The sequence below is a fragment of the Lethenteron reissneri genome, chromosome 24, assembly GCF_015708825.2.
Source record: "Lethenteron reissneri isolate LAM-NWPU_2019-01 chromosome 24, ASM1570882v1, whole genome shotgun sequence".
In the NCBI taxonomy this organism is placed as follows: domain Eukaryota; kingdom Metazoa; phylum Chordata; class Hyperoartia; order Petromyzontiformes; family Petromyzontidae; genus Lethenteron; species Lethenteron reissneri.
In genome coordinates this window covers 7,436,034-7,464,019 of record NC_083802.1, presented here as the reverse complement: position 1 = coordinate 7,464,019, position 27,986 = coordinate 7,436,034, and the positions used below count along the sequence as shown (strand labels likewise).

Sequence of the window (27,986 nt, the reverse complement as noted above, 5' to 3'; positions counted from 1 at the left end):
CCAATTATTATGAACTGCTTTTTGCGTTTAGTTTGTTGACCTTATACTCTGGGGTCTTCCCCCGCACCTCCGATTTGCACGGCTGGCTATGTACGGTGCAAACGAAGTTCAACATAGATACACCGCAACAGAGAACTTGGCGGGTGGTGAGTCATTGCACCCTTAGTAAGATCCTCAGCTGAGCTGTAAGTCCAGCATGCCGGTATTTGTTACAGACACATGGAGACTTCTTCTTTCGTATGGATTAATAACAGCACATTTGTATTCTTGGTTCTTTCGGTAAAGTCACATAGAAGGGAAATAATAAAATACAAATATAAAAAAAATAAAAATTCTCACGACGTTTCGACTGCAACACAAGAAAATTAGAAAAAAGTGGCGGTTTTCAAATTTTCTTGCTGTGGATTTCACACCTGATGATGATTGCTTGTGTTTTAGTCGAAACGTCGTGATAATTTGTATTGTTTTCATATTTGTATTTTATTATTTCCTTTCTACGTGACTTTACCGAAAGAACCAAGAATATGAATCCCTCCAGTCACGAAAGCTTTAAATCAAAATTTTACAGCACATTTGTTATCCACTAAATTGTTTGTTCAGAAACAGAGTGGATCTCGTCCATTCTTCCGTCACAGGAGTGGAGACAGCAGTTGTTTACAATGTGGTCCATGATTTGGATGGATACTAAGGCTCGGAAACGTCCCCGTGTCTGGAAGGGCGACCTGAATAGTGGGTGGGGGCTGTGAGCAGTGGGCAGGGCTACCTGAGTATTGGGCAAGGAGGGGCTACCTGAGGGGTGGGTGGGGCTACCTAAGGGGTGGGTGGGGCTACCTGAGGAGTGGGGGGGGGGCTACCTGAGGGGTGGGGTGAGGCTACCTGAGGAGTGGGTGGGGGCTACCTGAGGAGTGGGTGGGGCTACCTGAGGAGTGGGGGGGGGGGGCTACCTGAGGAGTGGGTGGAGCTACATGAGGAGTGGGTGGGGCTACCTGAGGAGTGGGTGGGGCTACCTGAGGGGTGGGGTGGGGCTACCTGAGGAGTGGGTGGGGCTACCTAACGGGTGGGGGGGGGGGCTACCTGAGGAGTGGGTGGGGGCTACCTGAGGGGTGGGTGGGGCTACCTGAGGGGCGGGGGGCTACCTGAGTAGTGGGTGGGGCTACCTGAGGAGTGGGGGGGGGGCTACCTGAGGAGTGGGTGGGGCTACCTGAGGGGCGGGGGGCTACCTGAGAGGTGGGGGGGGGCTACCTGAGGGGTGGGGGGGGGGCTACCTGAGGAGTGGGTTGGGGGGCTGGTTGAGTGGGCCGGTATGAGAATCGGGAGGGGCGCTGTGATACAATAAAGTACGGACTGCTCGAACGGGCCGACTCACGCTTTTTGATAAATTAATCTGGCGACTGCGATGAGCTTTCCGCTGGTGCCCGTTAGCAGGAAACATTTTCTTGGTTTCGGTGTTCACGCTAACAAGGCTGTTTGCCCACGAATACTTTGAAATCCCACGGTCACCAACGACGAGTGAGTGGCTTTTGCGTCTATACAAGTGCAGCGAGCCATCGGCCCTCTGTGCTCGCTCATCTATAGCTGTCAAATAAAATTCCAGGGCCATGCTTCTGTGTCCATTTTCAAATGCAGAAATGCTATATGCTGTACAATGTTGGAATGCAAATGCACCGTATATTGTCAACAATTATATCAGCAGGGCATATTTGTATTCTAGGCTGTGGGAGCACAGTTTGTTTTAATGGACCACATCTCCCATTATTCTTACGTATGCAGACAGCCTGCAGGGCTTCTCACTGCAAACATGTCTCGGCCGCTTGTCGGCTGCGGTAGGCACGTGACTAGCAGCCACAGCGAGAGGTATCCTGGATGTGGTGTGCCGGGTGCGAAATTGTTTTCCAGCTTGCCGAGCTGGAGAGATCCCACTGAAATTACACCGTGCGTGTATGTTGAACTTCTTTCGCACCGTACGCAGCCAACCGTGCTAATCGGAGGTGAGGGGGGAGGTTGAACAGGGGGGGGGGGGGGACAGCATATGATCGAGTCTGGGTAGGTATAACCCGTATAACCCCCCCCCCCTTCAACCACCACCATCTCATCACGCCCTCCCCATCCTCATCCACAGCAAGAAGTCTCATTTGCAGCAGCAGCTGCAGCAGTAGCAGCAGCAAGAGCTAAATTGGTCTGGAAATGTCTGTAATTACACTCGTGGTTGTTATAAAGTGCGCACGCTCCTGCTGTATCGAGGGTCAACTGGGAGTGTGACGGGACGAGGGGAGCAAAGCACCACGCGCGGTGGCAGTAACCCTTGCACAGCACAACGCTTCACTCGCATAGCAGCAGCCTTTGAAACACTGTCAAGGCTGCAGAGGCAGGTGTTGTTAGCAATCACCTATTTAAAAGTTTGCACGAGTCAAACACTGGAGCAGTGCTCTTCACACATTTTCAGAGGGGGTGGGTGCGGGGTGGGGCACTTTCGCCGAGAAGACATCATCAGTGTGTGGCTAGTGGCCGGTGTTCACGACACAACAACGGCTTGCTGATCACGTGCCGAGATTCACACAATGGGGTGACGTCACTTGTCACTGGAATTGAACCGGTGTTGGTGCAGCGTGGTTGGCACGGACCCTGGGGCAATGCATAACGTGGGCCCCCTCCCCCCCGTTTCAAAGTTGCCCTCTCCGTAGCCCAGTCTGGAATTGAAAAGCAGGTTGTCAAGGTCAGAGGGTACTGCCTCAACCGTTGTGCCACCACTCCCCTTCAACATGCACGTGCAGGGCCATGCACGCTGCCTCTGAACAGTCAAGGAATGATTACTCGCTAGCCTTATTGATAACCCCTCGCCATAGTGCTTTCAAGTGTGCACTGAGATACGTACTTGATTTTTTTTACTTCAGCCATCCTTTTAGGCAGGGGTTTAGTGACACTAAGTTCCCGGTCAACCGTGACAATAGCAGTCACTGCACTGGCATGCATTGCCGAGTGCCATGGATTCAATGACAATGCCTGCTGTTTGTGTTTGTATCGTCTTTAAACGCGATGCCATAAATGGTAAAAAAAACTTGGGAAGATGTTTATTTATAACTGCACAGCGCTGTCTGGCATCTCGACAGAGAAGTCACCGCACGTTGCAATTGTACACGAATAACTGAATTTTCATTCTTCTGTTGGGACGGCGGTTTCAAAATGTAATTCCCACGCGGCCTCCCTCCACTGCCCCAGTGCTCCAAACTTCTAACGCAGTTTTGTAGGAAACGGCAGACGGTCGCCACAGCAAGCATACACATTTGAAATGCAACGACGATGATGAATGGCAGAATGATCTAACTGTATCTCCGAGGATGGAAGAGTAAAAGCTACATTATTTTACTTTTTTTTCAGGTTTACATTTATTCTTAATGATGTTGCTTTTAAATAGAAAAAAAACATGCATTGCTTTAGTTTCCAGGCCACTACACAGTGTGCATTTATCATTTTTTCATGACAGTAATTGACTAACATATATTTCGAGCGATGCTAATATAAGAGAAGTGCGAAGATTTACACCCCCCCCCCTCACCAACCCCGTCGCTGTAATGAAATGTCTCGATCCAGGGGTGCGATTTGATTCAATTACTCTTTTAGTGGCTACAGGGGTGATGTGAACCCATTACATACAATATATATACGGAAGGGAAAAAAAGATTATTTCACGTGCTCTGACGCATGCATTCCAAGCTTAAAAATCATTATTTATTGATGACTTGGACTGAGGCTCTGCTAGAAGAGCAGTTGGCTCCTAATTGTGAGATCGCATCGTAAATCCTGGCCCGAGTTAACTAAGTCTCAGCGTCCCTCTGGGATTGACAATATAAGCACAATTTGGCGAGACACCATTGAGTGACTGGAAGCCAACTGCAGCTGTTCCCTGCCATAGAAATGAGGAATTCCCACCACTGGCCCAGGACCGCCAAAAGGGGACGAACATTTGTCCAATGCTCGTGTGAGGGAGGAGGCGTTCCCAACCGTGAGGCTTTTAACTTGCGTACGACACAAAGGTAAATATTTCATAGCGCAGAGATTTATAATGAATGAGATCAGGCTGCTGGCACGGGTGGAGTGTGGCCCCCACAGTGCAAGAAGGTTTGTGCACAGCACTAGCAGCTGCAACCGAGATCCACAAGGGCCCCCGGACGTGAGGAGCCCAGCTGCCCCTGCTGCAGGCCCCCCCACCCCCCCCCCCCCCCACCACTTCGCTGCCACCAGCTGAAGCTGACCCGATGCACGAATCCCAAACTGGATTTGCACAATTTTGAGGTGGAAGGCAAACGTGTACTGGCGTGGTCATCGGGACAGATGGTCTGGATCTTCAAAGGGGGCATTTTTCACGTAATCCGTGCCCCAACAGTCATTGAAGACATCACTCCAACATAGTGAATGTTCACGTAATCAAAACAGAGCACACAATTCAAAGAGTAGTCATGATGTTTTTTTGTATAAATCCCTTTATTGTTAAATATGGACTGGACTGTTGCCAACTGATTTCAATTGAAGCTATATACTCGTACATTCGTGAGTGCGTATGTCGTCATACTTAAGGAATTCCCCCTTTTTTCTCAAAATTCTGTTTCACCAACAACTCGCACAAGACCACAACAGCTCCGATGGCAGCCAAATGACGCTGTGATGGCTGTGCCTAAGTATATACAGCACAATCATTCATTTTCCGATGACAAAAGCCCTCGATTGTAAAATTATGTTATATCTTCAACCCTCCACCTTCACAAGCTCGTCGTTTTCTCTTGTGCATCCTGAAAATGTTGAAAGATATTGACATTGGGGACAATTTATCCATTTACCGATTCGACATTTTTTTTTTACGCACACCCGATTGTCGACGTCCAACGTCAACACCCGGAATCGATCGCCCTCGGCAAAGTCTCACCCCGGCTTCTTCTCGCGTTAGGTCTCCTCCGCTCCGACTCGAGCGCACAGAGGAAGCGCGTGGTCCTGGCAACGGCAGGGAGTTTCGCGCGTGGGCGGCGGCCGCAAACATCTCTACAGCACTTGCTTCTTTGGCGGAACAAACTTAATGCTCTGCAGCTTCTCCTCCAGCAGCTGCCGCTCCTTGGCTCGCTCCTGCGCCGTGGCCTCTTGCAGCGCCAGCTCCTCCCGTTGCTTCTCCCACAAGGCCACCTGAGGACATCGGCAAAAAACATCATCTTCTCGTTCAACCCAAACAACTGGGAGGTTTGGTCACTGGTATCTTCCCAGCCATCTGGTGGAATCTTACATGACCGTGGTGGAGGAGTTAGGCTCTCAATGTGATAAAATCTTCTTCTTGGTTCTTTCGGTAAAGTCATGTAGAAGGGAAATAATAAAATAATTAAAATAAAACAATCAAATAATTCTCATGACGTTTCGGCCACAACGCAAGCAGCCGTCCTCAGGTGAAGACCAGGTCTGTCGGGGAGACAGCGTCTGAATGACGCTGTCTCCCCGACAGACTATCTCCCCGACAGACCTGGTCTTCACCTGAGGACAGCTGCTTGCGTTGTGGCCGTAACGTCGTGAGAATTTTTTAATTATGTTTCATTATTATTTTATTATTTCCCTTCTACGTGACTTTACCGGAAGAACCAAAAAGATCTGTTGACTTTATCGCAAAGTTGTACTGATATTGCGACCCTGGACAAATGATGGGACCGAGTCGACGCACGACCGGGATTTTAACTCCCAGCATTTCTGTTGTGATTCCAGCGCTCTAATTGCAGCGCCACTGGCCCGGGCACAATTATTATAGACCGACTCATATGTATGTAAAGATAACACCAAGAAACAAATGATGGCGAAACATCACGGTTTAAATATTTGAGCAAAATGCACTTGTCGGTGCAGACGAAGAGGATTTTCATGAATAGTATATGGTATGCCGCCTGGTGAGATGTCACAATAACACGAGATATAAATAATTTTTATACATTTAAATATCCCACTGATGTACAATGGGGGAGTGACATCACACTGTGAGTGGGAACATATCAGGAAAGCAGAAATTCTGACATGGGAGAATTCAATTCCTGAAATACCATAAAACATAATTGAAAAACGTTAAAAACACATTTACTAAAATGTTGCATGGTAACTGGCTTTGTTAGGCTACAGTGAATTGCTAAATACATGTTTATTTTGTATCTGTTAATTTAAGAAATTCATCAGTATTATGCTTCTAAACATCTTCCAGCACTGACCACACCCGGTGGAGCAGTGGTCCGTGTGATTAACAGCGATGTCCATGTGCAAAGCAAAAATTGATCACGCTTCTGTTGAAAGCTCAATATAGTTGCCTAAAGTCAACACAAGACACATCACGCTTGCTCGTCACAGCATGGAGCCCAAATCACATTTAGACATCCGTGTGCAGTGCAGCATGCAGATGGCCTTCAGTGGGGGGGAGATGGGGGTGGCCAAGGACTCATTTCAAGAAAAAAAACAAGAAACGACGTCTGACTCCTCTAATCACTGGAGGTGCTTTTGACAGAATCCATTATTCGTGTTTATCTGCGCAAATAACTTGTGTTATTCATTCGCTACTGCCTATGGATAATAGGATCACTTTGTCATCCTGTCCAGATAACAGCATCGGATGAATCCTCTTATCCGCTTTAATATGCGGATATTAGGATAACATATACAGCTTCCTGCAGTAACATTTCCAGTGACTCCTTATTTACAAATAACAGGAAGAATTCCCTACTACTTCTGGATGCCTGCTCTTATCTGGAGATAAGCTTAGTTAAGAGAAAACGATTGCTGACACTTCTGAGCGACTGATCTCATTCATGGATCATATTAATAATTGACAGCCCCTTGACAATGCACAGCAGGATGGACGGCCTTGCCATGCCACTTAGTCGGATGGATTGTTTCACCAAAATTCACCACCCTGGCGAGCGCGCGGGTTGAAGGAGAGGTCAGAAACAATTCTGAGATGACAAGCAGCCACGGCTACGAATTGAACTCAGGGAGGGTTAAGTGCAGTGCGCCAGCCACAGTGCCACTGCTTGCCCCCCTTTTATCCAAGGATGAACATAAATAGGAAGAATATATGCGGGGGGAAAAGGATTGTACACGGACCAATTTGTGAGAGTGGATAACAGAAAGGGTGCGTAAGAGAGGCGTGGATTAGCGGAGCTTCACCGAGTCTGCTATAGGTGTGTACTCTACAACTGGGCTTTCCCTACTCAAGTGGTCGCAGCCCACCGGGGTAACGTCGTTCCACGTTTAACAATTTATCAACGTCCTTATACAAATTGAGTGGTTGTAAGCTACATACACATGACAGCAAAATATCTTCCACGAGAGATCGCCGGTTCAAACGAAGACTGAGATCTTGTGTGCGTACGTGTGTCGCACTATCACAACAGTGACGCGCAGAGCTCAATTTAAGACCGAGATGTTATGTGCGTACACGTGTCAAATGTGACGTGCAGAGGTAATTAGAATTCCTATTAATCTCGTGTGTACGTGTGAATATTGTTCCAACAACAACGGGGCAAGTGCAGCGTGTAAACGACGTAATTTTTGTTTGAATGGAGAAGCTTGGAAAACGTGGAAAAGCTGTACCGTGGTGGGTTGGCAAGGACTGGAGTTTTTTTAGAATCCCATTGTAGCCTAGAGCGCAGTGGCCTCCACTCACCTGCTCTCCGAATTCCGCCACCTCCTGCCGTTCGAGCGCTGGCAGCAGCTCCTGCGCCTGAGCCAGCACCTCGTCCTTGGCAGAGCGAGATGACAGCCGCCCGCTACGCTCCAACTCCGCGCGCGCCGCCTGCTCGCGACCGCACACAGAGTGCGCGCGCGATGGACCACGCGGGTCAACTCGACATGGGCCACCGATGCCACCACACCTCCCCACACCTCGTCATTTTGCTCCCTTCCATTGCATGCCCCAGCCGTTGCTCAGGCAACACCAGGCCGCAACGGTCCGCGCTGACAGTGTCCCCACCATCTGGCTTTAGCTCTTGCCCTTGGTAGCTAATCTCCGATTGCCAACTCCAATTTTTTAATTCGGGCAAAGAAATATCACTGTTGTGCACCAGTTTTGCAAAGAATTATGCTATAAAAAGACCTCTGACGAGATGCAATCGGGCCTGGAGTAATACGCTGCTACCCGGTATAGAATTCTCTGCACTGCACCGTAATTTCTGGTTTCTTTTTTTACTTTAGAAATGCAGATTCAGCAAGAGAGCAGCACAGTTGCCGATGTGTTAACAGCCCTGGGACTGCATTATAGCAACAGGAAACATGTAACTTAGTAAGTGGGGGCAGTAGCAGCCTGCTTCTGATTTAATCTCATCAGTGATATAGCTGGATTTATTGTTACAAAAAACACCAGACAGTGTGTTTTTGGTGTCACTATAAAACATGGTTATTTTGTTAGGCAGCAACAAGGCTCTGTGTGAAATTACATTATCTTCTTCGACATAATTTTTCAATAGGAGAAATTGGAAGCAGCTGTTACTTGTGCTGGTCGGAATGCTTACCAAACCAAAAATACAATGGCAGGCATGCTTGCTTCAGCGAGGGGGAAATCATAAGCACCGTAGCTCTTACATCTCCAATTATAAGTGCCAAGATTGAAAGCGCTGCGACAGCAGATGTGTCCCACTGCTCAGCAAAGATGATCGATAAGCAATAGCTATAAGATTTCGCCTCAAATTAGTCCCCCAGGAGGACTAATGGCCTGTCCTGATGCTCCCATCTTCAGCAGAGGCACAGATGTGACTGCCTCAGTCCAGTGCCATCTGTGGGTTCACCGCATGCCTGCCCGGCTGACGCAAAGTGCTCCTATCGCACGTGGCGACGCTCTCCCGATGCCCACATCCAGTCGTAAAAAAAACACTTTGCCCTTTGTTCCGAAAAAAAATAGCCCGGACAGTGCGAGCGTTGGTGAGAATTACAGTGGCAAAAGAAATCAATGATTAGAACCGCGTGCCAAAAATGTCCCTCCGCGACCTTCCAGAAGTTTGTTTTGTCGCTTTAATTAGCTCCGAACATTTATCACACAGAGCCTGCTTTCCCGTTTTCATTGCAGCTGTCAGAGCCACTTCAAAGGCAGACAGAAATTATTTGAGAATTGAAATTTCAACTGTACGTGGTGGCCTATATTCCGGGCAAGGCGCTCCCCGTTTCCCGCGCACATTTCTAAGATTACACCGGGGAAGGAGAATTATAAGGGAACCAACTGCTCACGAGAGCAGATGGCGTGATGGCGTGAGTGAAACGAAACCCAGCACCACCCGCACCTCCTCTGGGAGCCGACAGTGGGATAATCTTGCACGTTAAGGATTACCGGGCAGAAGGGAGGAAAAAAAAACTCAAACTACTCGAGATGTATAGAATTATACACAACTGTGCGACTGCATGGGGTTTCGTAGTTGTGTTGTATAGCGCTCCGATGCATTTTCGGGCTTGCGCCGCGCGTCATCCGGCGTCACGCCCGACGCTTCTCTCCACGTGCCGGGGGGATTCACTTGGTAAAGAAGCTCCCATTATGTGGAGCGGAACGGTAGACAGAATTCCGAACAAACATGCGGTACAACCGCAAAAAATATTACAGAGTTACAATCACGTGACTGCGTGCGAATACTTCTACAATCACGTGACTGCGCAGAAAGTGATGGGGAGCGCCACTGTGCTCAGCTTGGAGATGCGATGCTCAGTGAGGCTTTGCGGACTCAGAACGGCGCACGCGAACCTCGAGTGGCTTCGCCGTGCAGGCGCTCCTCCTTCAGGGGCAGCGCCACAGACCCATCAATCATCCCCCAGGTCTGCTCTCAATTAGCGGGGGTTCTGTTGGCCGCCAGCGGTTCCGAGCATGGGAATTATGCGGTGGACTACCGGCCATCATAAACCGAGCCGGCATCGTAAGCGGCGTTCTCATTAATCGTAAATCGCTTTGAGATGTTAAACAAACGGCACATTTTGTTTTGCCGTTACCACTGGGTCATGTTATGCTCGCTCTAATGAAGCGCATATATACAGTGCATGTAAGCGGCCAGTATGTTGTCGTTGAAATATATAAACAAATAATAAAATAGATAATAAAACATCGCTCACTGAAGTCAATGCTGGAATTGGGTTCAACAACTGCTGCTGAGCATAACTCGTGCAGGAATACGATTTGTACTGAAAATGATCTACGTGTGAAACCCGTTGTGTGTACGAACATGTGTGTAACTGCATTTATGTGCGCATGTGTACTCGTGTATGTGTGCGCAACAGAGTTGCAACGATGACTTGTCGCTAATCTGTAATGATTTGATTCGAGGATTGAATATCCTTCCGAACATTGTGAACGCAGCAGCCACCAGCGGCTGCAGGAGTAAGGCGGACCCATTACTCACAACAAATCGTCGTCTGTCATGACCTAACGGTTGCTGGGTGAAAGCCTCCCAATTAAAGAACAAATGGCAATTGGAGAGATCATATGGACTGTTGAGAAAAGTGATTGGGCTCGGGCAGGACACGTCGCTAGAAGGGATGATGGCCGGTAGTCGAGCCCAACAACGCATCGGCACACACAGATTGTTAACGAACCCGACAGGACGTGGAGATGGAACAATAAAATAAGCTCATGTGCAGGAGCTAGATACAACGCACACGAATAAAATTAAACGTCGACTCTTACACTCACGTATCGATGCCAGTGAAATGAATCGTTACATCTCTGCTACACGCAGACACTGCTGGAACACAAACGCGAGCGTGGTAGCGTGGCGGACCGAGGGTCTGTACCTGGAATCGCTGGCGCAGGGCGGGGAGCACCGCCCGGCGCATTTCCTCCGCTTCCCTCGCGTCCTCCGCTTCCAGCTGCGCCGGCTGTGGCACCTGCACGTCAGCTCTCCCCCCCTCCTCGCTGTCGGCGTCCTCTTCGCGTGCGGCGCCTGCCCCCACCTCCTGCGTGAGCTTCTCAAGCTCCTCCAGCACTGCTGCCATGGCCTCCACCTGATGGGAGAGCAAGCGGGTGACTCGAGTTGTATATACGTATGTTGAACTTCTTTCGCACCAGTACATAGCCGACTGTGCTAATCGGAGAGTCAGCTGAGTTTGCCAGTGTTGAGTTCAGTGACCCTCCAAGTGCTGTTAGAGAGCACCTATGAAGGCCGGCACTGTGGCACACGAGGAGGTGGATGTCCAGCACCACGCCTCCCTAGTGGCGATGTTTACACACCGCATCAGGTACTCATTTGACGCTGAGTCGACCCAGGGGAGGCCCAAGACCAGTTCAGATAATCGTCACTGGTGATGGTGGCCGTGAGCGGGGAAATTGAACGCGGTTCGCCAGGTTCGTAACGCAACGCGCTAACCGCTGCACCGCCGCTCCCCACATTGACCCTCCATGCACACCCGACACCTGCGTGCACCTGGGCTGTGCCACATACAGGCCGCCAGTGCTCGCAGAGGGAACGCAACAACCAGGCTGTGCACCTCAATATTTTGCATTTCGTTATCAGCACGCGGCCATTCCGTCCGGCTGAAATTATTCACCCCCACCCCCCCTCTCTCTTTGCGATTTCGTGTTACGATTGTGGGCCGCGATACGATATAAGGACACGTTCCCTCTGTCGAACACCGAGTTTCACCGTTCAATTCCATTCTTGCAAATGGCAGGTTTCAGTATGTTCAGGAGCTAAATGCCATTGTCGCCGTCTGCCAGGCAAGGGAAGGGCCTTCAGGAGAGAGTTCATGAAGTGTTGCCATTCTTCATCTGTTGAATGAGCAGACTACTGTGGTTTAATTTACGGTGATGGTCCATAGTATGGGATGATGCTTGGCCACAATCGCTGTACTGTGGCTTGTCTTTAACTTTTCATTCACGAAGATGTGTGCATCGGCCTGTTGATGTTCTGATGCGGTTGATGGTTCTACCGGTGTCTTAGAGGAATGTAATTTGCATAGTTTGTCAATCCAATACTAGATAAAGCACCACTGCCCCCCCCCCCCCATGTTGTGTTGGTAAAAGGGAGTTTCTGACGATACTTCACCATGCTAGTCAGTGGGGGTTGGTGAAGGGAGGGGTCCCAGAGGTTGTTCTGATATCACTCGCCAATGATATATTAGCTGTGGCAGGGAATCAAATGCAGGTCATGGGGTTCATAAGGAAGCGCGCTCACCAATGTACTACCACTTCGCCCGCATAGAGTTTGCTCTTGAGTGCTAACAGCCGCATTCATTACAATGCCAAAAAACGTACCCAACATGAGACATCTGGCACCAGTAAAGTTAATCAAATATTACACGATTCTCATCTGAAGGCTGGTCTGCTATTAGTGGCCTGCTGCAAATCTCCATTCATTGTTCTATGTGTGGTAAATGGGATCAGTATATGATAGGAGTGGTTATACACAATTGTGCAAAATAAAGTTTTTTTTTATACATCTGAATCAAGTATAACCCTTTAACTATGGCATCTACTCAACCCAAATGTAATGTGTTGAAGCCTCCTAGGCATGTGCAATACTGCTTAGTGAAGATGAAAACAAGCAAGATGATGCACTCTCATGTATGACCTGGATAACTTGACATTCACTTGCCAGCGATGCCTTTAAAAACAAAACACCCACTGGCACAACCCGTAAAATAGAGCATTAAAAACCGCTGCCATGCATGCATGATGCCCGGGTGATGATGAATGATTACAACAGTTAAGAGTGAGCAGTGCTTTGCTTTCACCATCGATTCAAGTTTGCACTGCTTCCTTAGCTCAGCGTCCCAAGTGGGCTTACAGATACGGGTGACGCATGGACAAACGAGCTGCCCTACTAATTCAACATTCATTAAAAGCGGGGTTTGCAAAGCCTGCGCTAAGTGAGGCAGAACAGCTGCTTGGATATCAAACTCTGCTCTATGGACTGAGTGATTTATTAATGGCACTGGATGATGAGTCACCTGCACACGATCACCCTGAGCCCTCCCCTCTCAGTGAATGTAAGCTATGATTAAATCTTGACTTAAAGCGTTCGTGACTGCAGGAATTCTAATTATTTGGGTCTTTCAGGTAAAGTCACGTAGATAGGTTCAAAGAAAATAACAAAAAATCACGAAAAAACTACGACGTTTCGATCGCAACGTCGACGACCGCTTGCGTTTTTATTTAATTTTATTTTAACCTATCTACGTGACTTACCGAAAGACCCAAAGAATATAAGCTATGATTGTATGGATCTCTACAGTGGCAGGCATACAAACTCTATCTGTTCCAGGGGTGAGTGGGCATTTTCTTTGTCTGCGCTTCGGTTGTGTAATTCCCTAGCGTTGTAAAACACATCTTCCTAAGTCAGTTTATTCTATTTAGCTCTCCTTCTCTCTTGGCCTTGCCTTATCCTTATTCTTACAAGGTGCCTTACATATAAATGTAAATGACTATTATCCCTCACTCGAACTTTACTTGCTCATCATACATTGTCATTATTTCTTCAAACTTTGTACACACCGAGTCCGTAGTCAGCTGCAAAGCACCGGGGGGGCTCTGCAGAACTTTGTCCATGACGTCGATGCCCCTGTCCAGGTATCCCGGGGTCCAGATGAGCGGCATGCGGGTAAACACGGCCCGCAGTCCCCTCGTCAGCTCCACCTTGCCTGCCGGCCAGGAGCACAACACCAGACGACAACAGCCGACAGTGATAAACCTTGACAAAGTGAGCTGGGATAGCCACCGATGTCACTGCAGGATTTCAAGAAAGGGTAGAATCAATGGTCTATAACGAATTTATGTTGAAAACACTGGCAATTTTCACCAGTGGGCCCCCTCTGTATGCGTGGGCTACAAACATGAAGTAAGATGATGTATGGCTTCCATCCCGACAGCTTTACATGCATTGTAATGTCCCTGGTGTGGGAGAGAAATACACGAATGTGAACACTTGAGGTGACCTGGAAAAAGACAAATGTAGGCTATATTTTTAAAATTATTTTCTTGGAAATATTTTAAAATATTCCGGTGCACATTTTGTGTTCAATATAATTTGTAACCATTTTTTGTAATTAATAAAAAACATGTTAATAACACGTTGCCAGAATGCTTTCCAAGTGGCTCTATCTTCCCTGTAATGTTGCGTTCTCTACAATTATGACAATTATCATCAATGGCGAGCATTGTCTTGTTGCGTTGTTTGGCAGAAAAGTTCCAACTGCGCTGTGAAATGAAAACAATGCCTTTGGTGCGGTATAGAGGCGGTTGATGCGTAATGAAAAATGTGCACTTGTGAGATGGATGGATGGCTTGGAATGTGAAGAGGACTGAGTCGGCATTGTCAAGATTCCAGGTTCGAATTTGGGCAACCATCCATGATTATACCAGGTTCTGAAGTTGAATTAGTAGTCTCATCCTGGTCACCAATAACTTCACAACAAAATACAAACTTCAAATTAAAGTTGGGTTTTCGCTGGAATTTTGTGTTGACCTACATGCGATAAACATCGATACAGTAGCTCGCGTGACAAAGTGCAGCACGCCTCGTACAGACAAGGACGCCCCTTGAAAGGATCTTGGAAGTGGTTCTTTGATATCACCTTCCTTGGGCTGTTCTCTAATATGTGGCGACAGTTACGAATGCACACTGCATCCCGTGCTGTGATGCCAAAAGCACAATAAAATATATAATTGGGATTTTGTTTTGTTTATGTGTACATGATTAGACCGGGTTTCTCAGTGGGCTATGTACTAATTTAGTCTTCGGATGCTGGGAATGAGGCTGAACAGCATGTAATCATACATTTGTAAGACTGGTGTTTTACTGGTCACTTATAAGTGATGGGGCTGAGACCATAAATTCATGACACCTGAGAACAATGATGTTAAGCATGGTTAGCTGCCTAGACTAAAAAAACCCACAAACCCCACCACACCACCTGCACATCAGCAGTGCTGGTTAAGTGCTCTGACATGGCCACTGCCCCACTTAGCCAAGCGTCCACTTTGCCAAAACAAAAACAAGCACAAGTACAAGGGGATGCCGCCCTCTAGTAAATATTGAGCGGGCGAAATGGGGCGACGGGTGCCGGGTACCGATTTTGGCGTAGCCCATGAGCTGGGAGCTGTATCCGGCCGTGGTGTTCTGAGCCAGCCCGGCCAGGAGCAGGGCTGCACCGATGTTCCTGTCCTCTTGCCACTGTCCCGGCAGCAAGCAGACACCGAGCGCAGAACACACATGCATGCACCCCGCAGGGTACTTAGGAGGCATACTGCTTAATGGGAAGATGACCTGTGCACTTTTTGCATGTATAATGGAGCACCATATGTATGTGTGATAAACTTATTTCGTAACCGTACGTAGCCAACCGTGCGAATCTACTTCACAAAGGAGATCTGTGATTAAAGTGTCTTTTTGCCCCTTTCTAAGGAAGGTTAAAGCATGAATGAATTAGCTATGTCCATCTGTTTGTAACGTGTGGGGGTGGGGGGCATGAAAACTCTCCTAACGATGATCCAATATGAACTTAAGTGGAGTATTAAATTGTGGTGCTATCCTTTAGAAAACCAGCTGCATTGATCAAAGAGTTGCCAAAAACGAGGTGAAAGCCATCTCGTAGTGCGGCTTAATATCATTACCGCTAATTAAATCATCTCCAGGATGAATGCATGTTGGGAATGTGATGCACAAGCCGTGCAAACGCATATTTTTTCCTCGTTTCAACTACAAATTCTCCAAAATGCTGCCTTGTGCACGACGTATGACGTCCTGCTGCAGCTAGAAGCATCGCTGTTTGAGGTCTGCATGTGGGGGGAACGTGGTTCACGTGCGCTTGATTGCCCGCTCATCTGCCGGGGGTGGGTACGGACGGGGCGGCACTGCGGGCATACCGACACATCGGGCTGGCCACTCAAGAAGCCGTGCAGGGCGTGCAATGCCAGCAGCTGCGTGGACGTCCAGTCAAACGCCTCCTGCAGCATCACCTCCACGGCCACATGAGCGGCGCCTGCACCCGGCCGTCCAGGTCAATGACATCAACAACGTCCGTCATTCGCTACACTGGGCAGCAGAGTGGCACACTGGTAACACTTGCGGCCTCACACCAAGGAGGGCCCAGGTTTGATTCCCGACTTTGGCGCTTTATTGCGCAGAGTTTGTATGTTTTCTGCCTGCTCTTGTCTGGATTCTCCAGTTTCCTTCCATAGATATAAAAAACACACAATGGAACTGGTATAGGCCAAACATTTAGGTGCTGAACAATTACCTGAAAATTACTCAATCGGATTACACTTAGGAACGTCACGGTCTACTCAGTAAAGTTGGCAGGACCCTCCTGGCCTGAAAAATAGTCTTGAGACTCAGGCTTTGTTGGGAAAACAAGCATAATAAAAGTAACAAGTGATGGTGACATCACCACAGCACTTGTGCCAAGCTAAGTGCACTTTGAAGGCATGTCAAATACTCACTGGAAGGTCACAGGACAGACCCAGGTGTTTTAGGTTAAATGACTAAGATGACCGGCAGACGCATCACCTGTGTTCCCCACTGTTAGCAAAGAGGAGATCCAGCCCTTCCAGACAAACAATATCCACCATTCGCCACTAAGTGGCGGTGACGTCACCACAGCGCTTATGCCAGGCTATGTGCACTTTAAAGCCACGTGAAGTGTCGAACAACCGCTGGCAGGAGGCCACGGGATAGACCCAGGTACCATGGGTTGACTGACTGGGACTCGAATGCACATATATACACACACACACACATATATACATGAAGAGTGTGTTCCTTATTTGATGGTTGGAATTGTTTCTTGTTACTGTGCATAACCGTGAATGTTAGCGTAATCAAAGGACGTGCAGGGGTTGCTACCATGCTCCCTATTTCAAATAAGGACACCACCCTAATATATACGAATGCAGAGAGACAAGTCTGCTTTCAAGACTGGATAGACGGTGTTGCAAATCCTGTGAGAGAAAACCTCTTTAGAGCGGTGGGGAAAGAAGAGGGTGGGGCCAGCCCCACACATTACATTTGTCTCCTCACTGACAATATCTATGTAAGGCACTGTCCTATTTTTTATTATTTGGTGATAATACATTTTAATTGTGCTTGCTAACTCAACACCTTCATCAATAACACTGCCTTACAGGTGACTTAATTAGACACATCCGGACTGGGTTACAATAACAAACCCAATTCTGTACAAGATCACATGAAAAAATTAGGAAGTTTGCCTTGATCAGCCAAATTACAGAGCACAAGTAACACAACTCTTGTTAGACCAGATGTTGTTTTGTTACTAACTTCTTTAAAATGTGAATGTGCCACAGCGCTGTGTGATAAACACCTTCTGATCTGTCAGAGGCTTTCGTTACCTTTGAAATCGTCTGCCTTGATGTATGTGTCCAGTAGGAGGTTGAACCCATAGGGGTCAGGGAAAATTCCATACTGCACCTAACATAACAGAGGCGCCACACAGTGTGCACGAGGGTCAAATGTTCACAGTCATTTCATACAAATTAAGACATTTTTTTTTATTCAATACAAAAAAATTCAAGCCATCACAAGCACCTTTTGTTAACAAGTGCAAAGGATACACCATACAGTACCAGGTGGATTTTTAAACAATTAAACAGAGGGATAATTAAATGTCTCCATTCATTATGTCGCTATACATTTTTTACTACACATTTATTTTATTTGATAGCTAGTTGGCACAAAATTAAAGCTTTATCGGGGCCAAGTCGGAACTTTATTTTTCCACGTTAAAATAATGCCACTCAGCCGAAGTGAATACGAAGTCTAACTGGGGCCCACTGCTGTGCTGCATGGGCTCATTATGCAGAGGTGCACAGACGGGTCACTCAACTCACAAAGCCAATACCTCAGCGCAGCATGAAGCACTGCATTAAGAATGGCTTAGCACTACAGGATAAGATGCCTTATTCCCAGTAATGCACTTTATGATGCATTAAACGATTAGATATTAAGGGATTACCAATTATACAATTCTATTTATAATAACATTACCTGGTCAGGCCGTAAGATCATCGTTTAGTAGACAAGCCCACAATAATATCCTTTCAGCCGGAAAATATAATTGAGACTAAAGGGCGTTTTTCAGCAGGGTCCTGGATTAGGATAGATGGCACATTTCTTCATGAATATTGTACATGTGTATTGTAGAATATCCACACACACAAAGGAAGACAATTTTCATTCATTGTGTGAAATTCCCACCGACACAAAGCACACGCCAGTGAATGTGACATGCTCATTCTGAGGGAAAATGCTGTTCTGTGAACCACCCATCTTACATCTACTGCACAAATGTATTTATGCAAATTCCCAGCTTCATGGTGTACTGGGAAATAGCTGGATTAGCAATTCCCAAGTTGGACATTTTGCACAAGATGAGATGTGAACAATCCACTAACCTTGCTTACAAAGCAAAAGTTTGCAGGCTTATGTCACCTATAGCCGTCATTGATGAATTATTTTATCATTTACAGGTTTTTGTTAATCCACTGCCAGATGAAAACCTCCTCATGCCATACGCCGAGTGCAGGTTGGTGAACAGAGGGGTACAGGATTGGTTGAGATATCACTCACCACTGATATATTATAGCTGTGACTGGGAGTAAAACTCAGGCCACTATAGTCATAGCACAAGTACATGAACCCCTGCGCAACAACTGCCCAATCCAACTGTCAATAAACCTTGTGATAAAAGGACTACATAATTTGTAGTGCATACAGATGCATGCCAAATTTACACACATACATACATAAATATTGCCAGGATGTATATTATTAAAACACAAATAAACTAACATTTATAATACAGCTTTATTCGCATTTGACACTCAAGCCAAGATTGGAGATAATGGAATTATGGATAATTCGACACTTGTTTTTTTTACCAAAATGCCACATTTCATGTCCAATATCCGAACAAAATGTCAGCACAAGTCCTTAAGCACTCCCAAGTGATCCAACGGGCATTACGTTACAGATGATACTTCACGGAAAATTCCAAACTCTGTTGCCATATAAAAAGTTTGGACTTGGTCCAACAATAACTTTCAGTGAGCTGTGAAACTCTGCTGACATTAAACCGACCATCTCAACACGTCCATGTGCCTGGACTGTGACATGCGGGACGCAAAAGGTGCGCACCGCGTGTTACAACCGTATACCAGACAACTGCCCCTGTGCTCATTATGCACAGCCCAACCTACTCATGCACGTGCAACCACTCAGGCGGCGATATGGCATTTTCCGCTTCTTGCAGGGGTTCATGGTTCGAATCCAGGGGCCGCCCAGATTAATACTCCATGTGAACGAACAGTAAGAATACGTGCCATCTGCTGCACGGTGGACGTTCAAGATCCCGTAACGTCGATTGCAATAGCAAATCGTTGTGTATCGGCATCCAGGTCTACATTTGCCAAAATACAAACTTTGCCGGAAATTAGTCAACTGAAATATATAGAGCAATCATCGCACTCAACTGCCAAAACTTGGCAGGACCCTCCATAAAGAGCAATGGGAATCAGTGAGGCCTTCCTGGATAAACAAGCATAATAATAATGAAAGGTCAATAGGTCAGCACATCTAATGCCAGAGATGCCACCATGCTTTGCCGTTAACTGTTCTCAGGAAATGCTCGAGTGATTGCATGGTCACTTTTTAAGCTCCAAGATCCCGTGTCCCACTGTCTGGTTGTATGCATCTCTCTCCATGTGCCACTAGTCCTGGTGACCTGTCCTCTATTTTGCACATAGCGCCTCAGCCATCGCAAACCCCTCTTCCTTCCCGATACAACCTATAGCACTTTCTTGCCAAAATATCATTCAAACTTCCAGGTTGCTTGCCCTACCATGTGTGAAATCCAAGCACCATTCCTATGTACCTGTATTCAAATGTCAGAAGGTTATTTTCTAATTGCTTTGCTAAAGTCCAGCCCTTTAACTTGCACAGACGTGAGTCCTGTCTCAACAATTCACATTTTAACATGAAAGTTGACCACTACATCACAGCTAAAACACACTGCAAAATGTCCTCTCAACCAAGTGGCATTCACGATGACTCAGCTCAACAGACATCTTCTCAACTGAGGTCTTAACATTTTTTTTATTTTGCCGAGTTTGGCATTGTCAACTTCGATCCAGCGGCACGAACTTGGGCTCGGGAAAAGTCGGTGCTGCCAAGTGAGATATCAACTGTCATTGCCGCAAAATATGCAGAGGCGACAGTAGAGCAAGTAGGTTACATATATATGCACCATCTGAGCATTACCCTGGTGTAAAAGTGAGCTTCCTCTGCATACTCGGTTTTCCTCCCACGTGTTAAAGTACTTTTCTGTTAATATCAGGCCAAATATCCACAAAAAGACCAATCTTAAAAAGTATCAAGTCATTCAAGCTTTTCAGGTAAAAAAATATATTTTCCAGACCTGGGTTAGATTTTAAATGCGTCATTTGTAATGGATTGCAATGAAGACGTAGTTGTAATTTCATCAAACAATGCTGCTGTAATTGTAAGTAAAAAAAATTATATTTTACCACGTAAAGCTGACTGAGCTATAGCTCTTTTTCAGAAGTGACCTGGCCACAAATGATAGCTCAACGAAGTAGGCTTATCACATGGAAATGTATAACATGTTCATTGTAAATTAAACCAGGTCTGCTTTGTTCACAGACAGTTCTGCTAGCTTGAATATTTCTATTTTAATGCTATAAGGCAAAAGCATTATCCACAATTTATTGCAAAATGATCCTGACAGTACACACTAGCACATGGCATTAACAATAAAATTGCATAACGGTTAAATCCTTGATGGCTGAAAGTTACACCCATATGCATAATTAATGTATCATCTAATTAAAGCCCTGACCTTCCTTGTACACTTTTTACTTTGCAGTGACCGATTCCATCAATACAACATTCAATGTTTCACTGTTCTCGCCTGTGCTTCAATTGGGGCTACTATTGAAGTTCCATCACGAGAGTACCAACATCAGGAGGTGAAAAAAGCTCAAATTGCCTTGGGGTAATATGTAGGTCTAAAATGGAACCATTTAATCGAGACACCATAACTCTAATGGATCAATGAGTCCATAAGCTGGTTGGGAGGCTGCTGTTACCAGGCCACACTAAACCGCGATATCATAGCCCATTTACGGAATGCACGCTGCTCACAATGCTTTAACACTAATGCTTGTTCTTACGCACACAGAGATATGAACACCAACGCAACCACTAATGCATCTTGTAAGTGGATTAGGAGAACCACACTATAAAAAAGCACGACAACAAAGATAACCTTAAATGTTCCACACCAAAAGTCATAATTCAAAAGTGGCAGCCAGGCAGCATCAGCCTAGCGGTGCACATTGAAGAAGCTGACCTAGCGTACTCGAGCCGGCTGTTCGTGAAGGCTGGCATTCACATAAATAGGCACTGTGTATGGGAGTGTCCCTTAGTGTCGAGAAAAAAACAATCTACCTGTGCATTTAAAACAGCGATATCAGCACGGGTTGGTAAGAATCACCTGTAAAGGACGCCAACAGAATATCTGGATGTTGACAACTCCGTAATGTTGGTATTTCTCAACTTTTGATTTTAATTGATATTGCATATACATACATAGCACTAAAATAAACAGTACAATGAATAATAATGTAAAGCCCTTTGCCAATCCACTGCTGGATGAAGCCCTCCTCACACCATGCCAGGGTTATTTGATCAGGACAGGACATGTTCAGATATCACTCACCACTGCCTTTAGTCATGGCCAGGGATCCAACTCAGGTAGCAAGGGTTTAGAGCAAAGTGCACTAAACAGTGCACTGTAATGCCCTAAACACTGTGCCACTGCTGTATACAAATTATACTGCAAGCAACATTAGCATGCACATAAAAGACTAGGTAAAACAAACTCGAAATTGTTTAATGCTCAGCCAATGCCCTGAACTTGCCATGGGACAATAAATGTTCATTATTTATATCTTGAAAGGTCGACTGAAAATTATTACTTTGGGGTTTGCAATGAATCGTTTTTTATTTGGGCCAACACATAAAAACACACTCCTTTGAATGATGTTGCATGCTTAATCTAAGTAATCCTCTTTTAAAAACCACCCATCCGATATCTACCACACAAATGCGATCATGCAAATTTCCAGGTTCGTGATATACTGGGCAAGTCTAACGTTAATGCTGGTATTACTCTGTCCATATTTTGATCATGAGCTAAACATTTGTACTCTAGTGCATGTGGTACTGTTCTGAATTGCAAAAAACGTCCAAGTCAGTGACAGAATAATAAATGGACAAGGGCCTTGATAATATAGTTCTGAAACACATTTGTCTACAAGGCCCACAGGTTGCATTATATTAAGTTATATTGGTTTGTGACACCAAGATGTTTGCACATGTACATGTTTAACTATTGTCTCCAGCTCCCAACTTTCTCTGTTTATCTCCCAGGTCTCTCACCTCCATACCTTGCCTACATCTCTTATCTCATGTCAACATCTCATGGTGTCTCTGGGGGGTGAAATCTCTTGGGAGTGTCATTAATTGGACGTAAAATTCCGAGAGCCTTTGTGGGCCACCTCTGGCCCACTGGTAACCAGTTACAGAACGCTCTGTATATTATTATAATACAGTATAGCATTGCGTTATAGAGCATTGTGTATTTTTGTATGTGTTGAGATGCGCTCGATGCATTTAAGAGTTTCTTTATACATTCTAAATGTATTGTACAAGGATAAGAAACGTGAGCCTGCGAAACAAGCTACCTTGTTCTGAATCGTGTACAGCGCCTTATCCTTGGCTCCGTACTGGAGGCACTTGCGCAGCCAGTTGTGGATTGTCCATTCCCGAAGACACCAACAGTTCTCGCTGTGACGAAACCTGCGGAACATCACGCCGCTGCTCGCAAATTCTCGACAGACCTCTTTTTTTGTCAAATATAATGCAATACCGTAGCCTATAGCCTTGAGAATGGCAGAATATGGATTGCTAAGCTCAGGTGAACAGGGCCTGTTTGTAAACATGCATCATTGAGTTGTAATAGTAATTTACACCGCTTTTTCAATCGACCAGTGCCGCGTCTGTCGTGGGGTTGTTTCACCATATTCACAATGCTGGTTAGTGCAGGTTGGCAAGGGTTCCCAGGACCAGTTCTGATATCAATCACGACTGATATTAGCCATGGGGCATGGCCAGTTGGTTCACAGTGATTTGCAATGTGTGAACCAAAGTGTAACTGATCCACTCAGCGTAGTAATATGTAGAGAATACCTTTTGAAAAAAAATTAATTGAAATCAAATATTTAAAATTTAAGGTCATGAAGTTGCCATGTGCTAATTTTCCCCATCAAGTACCACCACACATCCTGAAGCAGTTTTAAACTACTGTGTATGTGACGTTTGCATCTGTATACTCTGAAGGTAACAGCTCGTACTTGTATAGGTAGTATTCCGCCTGATCCACTTCCTCACGTGATGAAATGTTGTCAACAAACTGCAATGCAAATTGCAAACAAGTCACGCATCCTGTACAGGAGGACATTCAAAGTGGTGCTTGGAAATGTAAAGCTTCCTGTAAGCAGAATGTACCCTTGCAAGACTTAGGGAGCTGACAGGCAACTTTGAGTCATGGAGTCCATCCATCAGCTTGGCCAGCTTCACTGAAATGATGCCAAAGAGACGTTGCACAACAGAAATTAATTACTGTGGCCAAAACATTATAAAACTCACTCACGCACAAGCATGAATGTGATCAGGAGTTGAACTAATCCCCAGGTTTCACATGCCCAGCTGCCAGCACCAGATTTCTGTGGCTATTGAGGCTAACTAAATTAATTGTGAGACCCATGCATATTTAACATTTATGCGCAAATTCATTATGCACGGCCATCACCAGTGCCTCTTGGCAAAATCTTGCGCAGTGCACCAACATGCAAGCTAATTCAGTATTGATTTTGATGTCCAAAACTTGTGGAAAATTCTATGAATACGTATTTAATGTATTCTTTGTTTCTTTCGGTTAAGTCATGCCTGCAGTGGGTCAATAGTGCAGATATATTTTGAACTGTGTAGAAATCATAATACAACAAATACAACAAAATCATCTCTTTTGCTGCATTATAAATCCATAAAGTTGTAAGTAACTGAAAAAGTATTGTGGTTAATGCAGACAATTCCTTGTAAAAGGTTTCAGTTTGGTGTTTTAACATCTCAACACGTGTTTTGTTGCCAGAAAAAAGGGGAAAACCTATTTTCATATTTTGGTACTGGCAAAGGAGGTCCCATGATGTTTATTCGCTGTAACCTGGCTATTGTGTTAATAAAAAAAACTAGGCGCAGTCATCCGCTTCACAGTGGACGTCTGAGCTCCCATGACGTCATTCGCAAGAGTGGACCATTGTGTGCCAGAGTCACGGTCCAAATTTGAAAACATTACCCGCAAATTACTCAATTGGAATATACACATCAACCATCACCCCCCTACCATGAACACTTAGCAGGACCCTCCTGAAAAACAGTCATGAAACGCAGTGAGGCATCCTGGGCAAAAAAAAGCATGATAATAAGAAAAATGTCCTCAGTCGCTCTATTGCTGCAGTCATCCTCTACTGCTGTGTGTATTGGGCTGAGAGCAGCCAGACCTAGGCTGTGTGGCTCTGGCTTGCGAGTCTCCTCCCATCGCGCCGGGTCCGTGTAGGCAGCTGACAGGAGCGTCCGCCGCGCTGCAGGGCAACACCAAAAGCAATGTTTAGCCTGTGGCACTGGAGATGTTCCTTCATTCACAAACAACTATCGTCAGCAAAGTCTTCAGCGCCATCCCACAAGGGTCGCCAACCTATGATGTGCAAAACAACCAGGACATATCATGGAAAAATAATCTCACAAGACCAGAAGCGGGGAGAACTACATGCAAATGCATTGTCACGAGTGCTGCATTATTCGACAACTGCCAAAAACCCAGACTGTTAATGTGCCATTAAGGTAGACTTCCCGATTTCCCGTGAGAACGATCCTGAGAAAAGCAGGGAAGGGGCAACTGTGACCACATACACAGGGAAGGCGACCGTGTACACAGGGACTCGTTCATTGGCCTCATCGTGTTATCGTGGTGTCTCCATATATATGGTTTCCAGAGGTAGATTTTGCAGGAATGGGCATTGGTGACTGCAGTACTGTATACATTACTGCATTACAGTATACAGTACTGTGCTCATGAGCCATAATGACAAAATAAGACCATATATCTTGATTTGAAGCTTTCGTGACTGCAGGAATCCATACTCTTTGGTTCTTTCGGTAAAGTCACGGAAGTAGAAAAAATAATAGATCACGACGTTTTGATCGCAACACAAGAAACCGTCTTCAGGTGAAAAAGAGACGGTTGTTTGTGTTGCGATCGAAACGTGTGATCTAGTTTTTTTCTACCTACGTGACGTTACCGAAAGAACCAAAGAGTAAAGACCATATATGTTTACCGCTATCATTAACTGTCATTCGGTTACATTTGCTCAAATATATTTGATATGGTGACCTAAGACAGAGGACCAAAATGTACTTCTTCACGAATTGCTGATGGTTCTTGCATATACTGGACATCTGTGAAAAAGACCTTCACAGTTGTTTGGAATCCTCCAGTATAAATATTCTGATATGCAGAGGCTGTGTGCTTTGAATACGTTTTTGCTCAAAAGTTGCCCCAATGGAAAAGATGATTCTGGAATTGAAACGTCACAAAGAATCTCAACTCTAGGAATCGATACCTCACAGACGGTGACCGAGCTCCACGTGGTGGAGGTGAAAACTCAACGCTTCTCTTTTTGAGATTAAAGCTTAAAAGAGAAGCCTCGAATGGCGCCCGCCACTGAACAGCGCGAAATTCATATTTTGCAATGATACTGCAACAATTTAGACCAAAGTGAACAGAAAGGCTGACAGTGGCTCTGACGTAAGACCTGTCATGACCGCGTTCTCACCGCTCACACGTGGTTTTGAGTGGAATATAAACACGGCGGGCAAACATTTAAAGTGGTGACGCAAACACAACCACAGCTAGTTTGTTTTTCTATGGTTGTACATTACAAGATTGTAGCGTATGTAGTTCTTGTAAATTATGCGTTTAAAGTTTTAGTCGAACGCGTCATTGTGTTAACTTATTTCGCACTGTACGCACTGCAGTCGACTGACATCAACGTAAATCCACTGCTGGATGAAGGTCTCCCCTAACCGTCGTAATCTTATCACGATCATCCGCTGTCATAATCGACCTAGCACCTGCACATCAACTCCTTATTTCACCGCTCAGTCTCCTTCCGTGGATGTACTCGGTCGCCTTCCGTCCGTTTGAATGGAACGGGACTTGCAAGTCCTGCTTTGCCATGAACGAAACCTTGAAAACTCGGGTGGTACAGTACGGGAAAACGATGGTTGACACTTTTTCCAAACCAAATCCAAATACGTTTCTCAAGTCAGCCTAGGTCTGTCGCAACTGTGCAATGCACTGTAATAGAGTTCAACACAATACCAGATCTCGGTACAAAACAAACCGTGCCATCTGCCCAAAGATGCACATTCCAAAGCAGCCCAAATTGTCACAGCCGCTGTCAAACCCGGACAGGTGGCAACACTCCGGGCAACATATAACGACGCAAAGATCCCTACACACACAACACGAATGAGCCATCGCAGCGATACAACTCCGCTGCTCCAGACGCGGCTCTCTGCTTTGACCGCCTGACCGTGAAGTCATTACTCTGCGTCGACTACATGAGCCATACTCGCGAAAGAAGACGCCTCAATGGGAAAATACAGCGTGCGGGCGCGTCAGCAGCTCGACACAAGCTGTGCATGGTTATAGCGCCGCGTGTTGAGACGTGCACAGAGGAGGAGGATGATGAGTGAGAATGATGAATGAGGAGGGAGGGGAAGCGCCGAGCTTACGCAGAGAGACTGCGCGCCGCGCCGCGAGCAGACAGCGAAGTCGTGCTATGGGCGCCGCCATCTTGACCGGACACAAACTCCACGCGTCGCCCGGGGGTCGAACAGGTCAGCCAATCGGGAGGGGGGAGGGGGGCGAGGGACGCGCGTCACGTGCGCGGCTCGCGGCCAATGAGGGAGCGGCGAGGTTTGAGTGGCGGGCCGAGAGGGAGGTGTGTTGGGAGGCGAGTGACGTCACAGATGGGTGGGGGGTCGGGGGGGGGCGAGTGACGTCATACATTCTAGATTTGAAGCTTTCGTGACTGCAAGGATTCATACTCTTAGGTTTTTTAGGTAAAGTCACGTAGGTAAAAAATAAAATAAATAATAGAAATAATAATTGAAAAATTCACATCAATTCAGAATCCAGTAAGTTATTGTAACCGAGTGGAAATTCTAATAAAAGCGACCTTTTGCTCACATTGCTATAGACAATTTGGGAAACTTAGTGATGTATAAACCTTCGGTTTAAACAATGTATAAATCTTCAGTTTATACATAGTTTAAACATACATAGTTTATTGTTTTGTATTCACATCGATACAGAATCTAGTTAGTCTATAATTATACTAATTCCTACAGCAATTGCACATTTTCAACAAACATACCAAGTGTTTATATACGTGTGTTTTATTCACTCTCAGGTGAGGAAAATCTTTAGTTTGGAAAACCAATTTTTTATTGAAACATTTAGTTTATTTTCTTCCTGATAGAACGGTAACTCAAACGGCTCATAACGCTAGAATAAAGGTGACTTACAATTGTAATGCGTTATTTACAGGTTTGTAATAAATTATTCTCAGAAAGAGTAAATTACATTCAGTAAATCACATTCCGTAGTTTAGATTTCATTCAGACGAGTCCAGAAGAGTCTGCAGACGAAAAAATACGTCGATTAAACAGAGGAGATAGACAGCAGAGATGGCTTAATCGACAAAGTCAAGAAACACTGCATCGTTTACGAACTCAAAATACCCGTCAGATGACGGGCAATTACACCAGTAAAGCAATAACAAGAACGGT

The 27,986-nt window shown here is 45.8% G+C and overlaps 1 protein-coding gene across 1 annotated transcript; it reads right to left on the bottom strand.

Moving 5' to 3' along the window:
- Positions 1 to 4,446: 4,446 nt before the first annotated feature.
- Positions 4,447 to 27,047, bottom strand: MRPS27 (mitochondrial ribosomal protein S27). Its single transcript, XM_061558094.1, has 12 exons — positions 26,928 to 27,047; positions 24,632 to 24,712; positions 23,580 to 23,650; positions 23,426 to 23,484; positions 22,757 to 22,871; positions 17,324 to 17,402; positions 15,839 to 15,954; positions 15,044 to 15,146; positions 13,469 to 13,614; positions 10,771 to 10,980; positions 7,673 to 7,801; positions 4,447 to 5,169 (listed from the first exon to the last, which is right to left on the bottom strand). Exons 1-12 carry the CDS (start codon positions 26,986 to 26,988, stop codon positions 5,032 to 5,034), a joined length of 1,308 nt encoding a protein of 435 aa, XP_061414078.1. The 5' UTR covers positions 26,989 to 27,047; the 3' UTR covers positions 4,447 to 5,031.
- Positions 27,048 to 27,986: the final 939 nt, after the last annotated feature.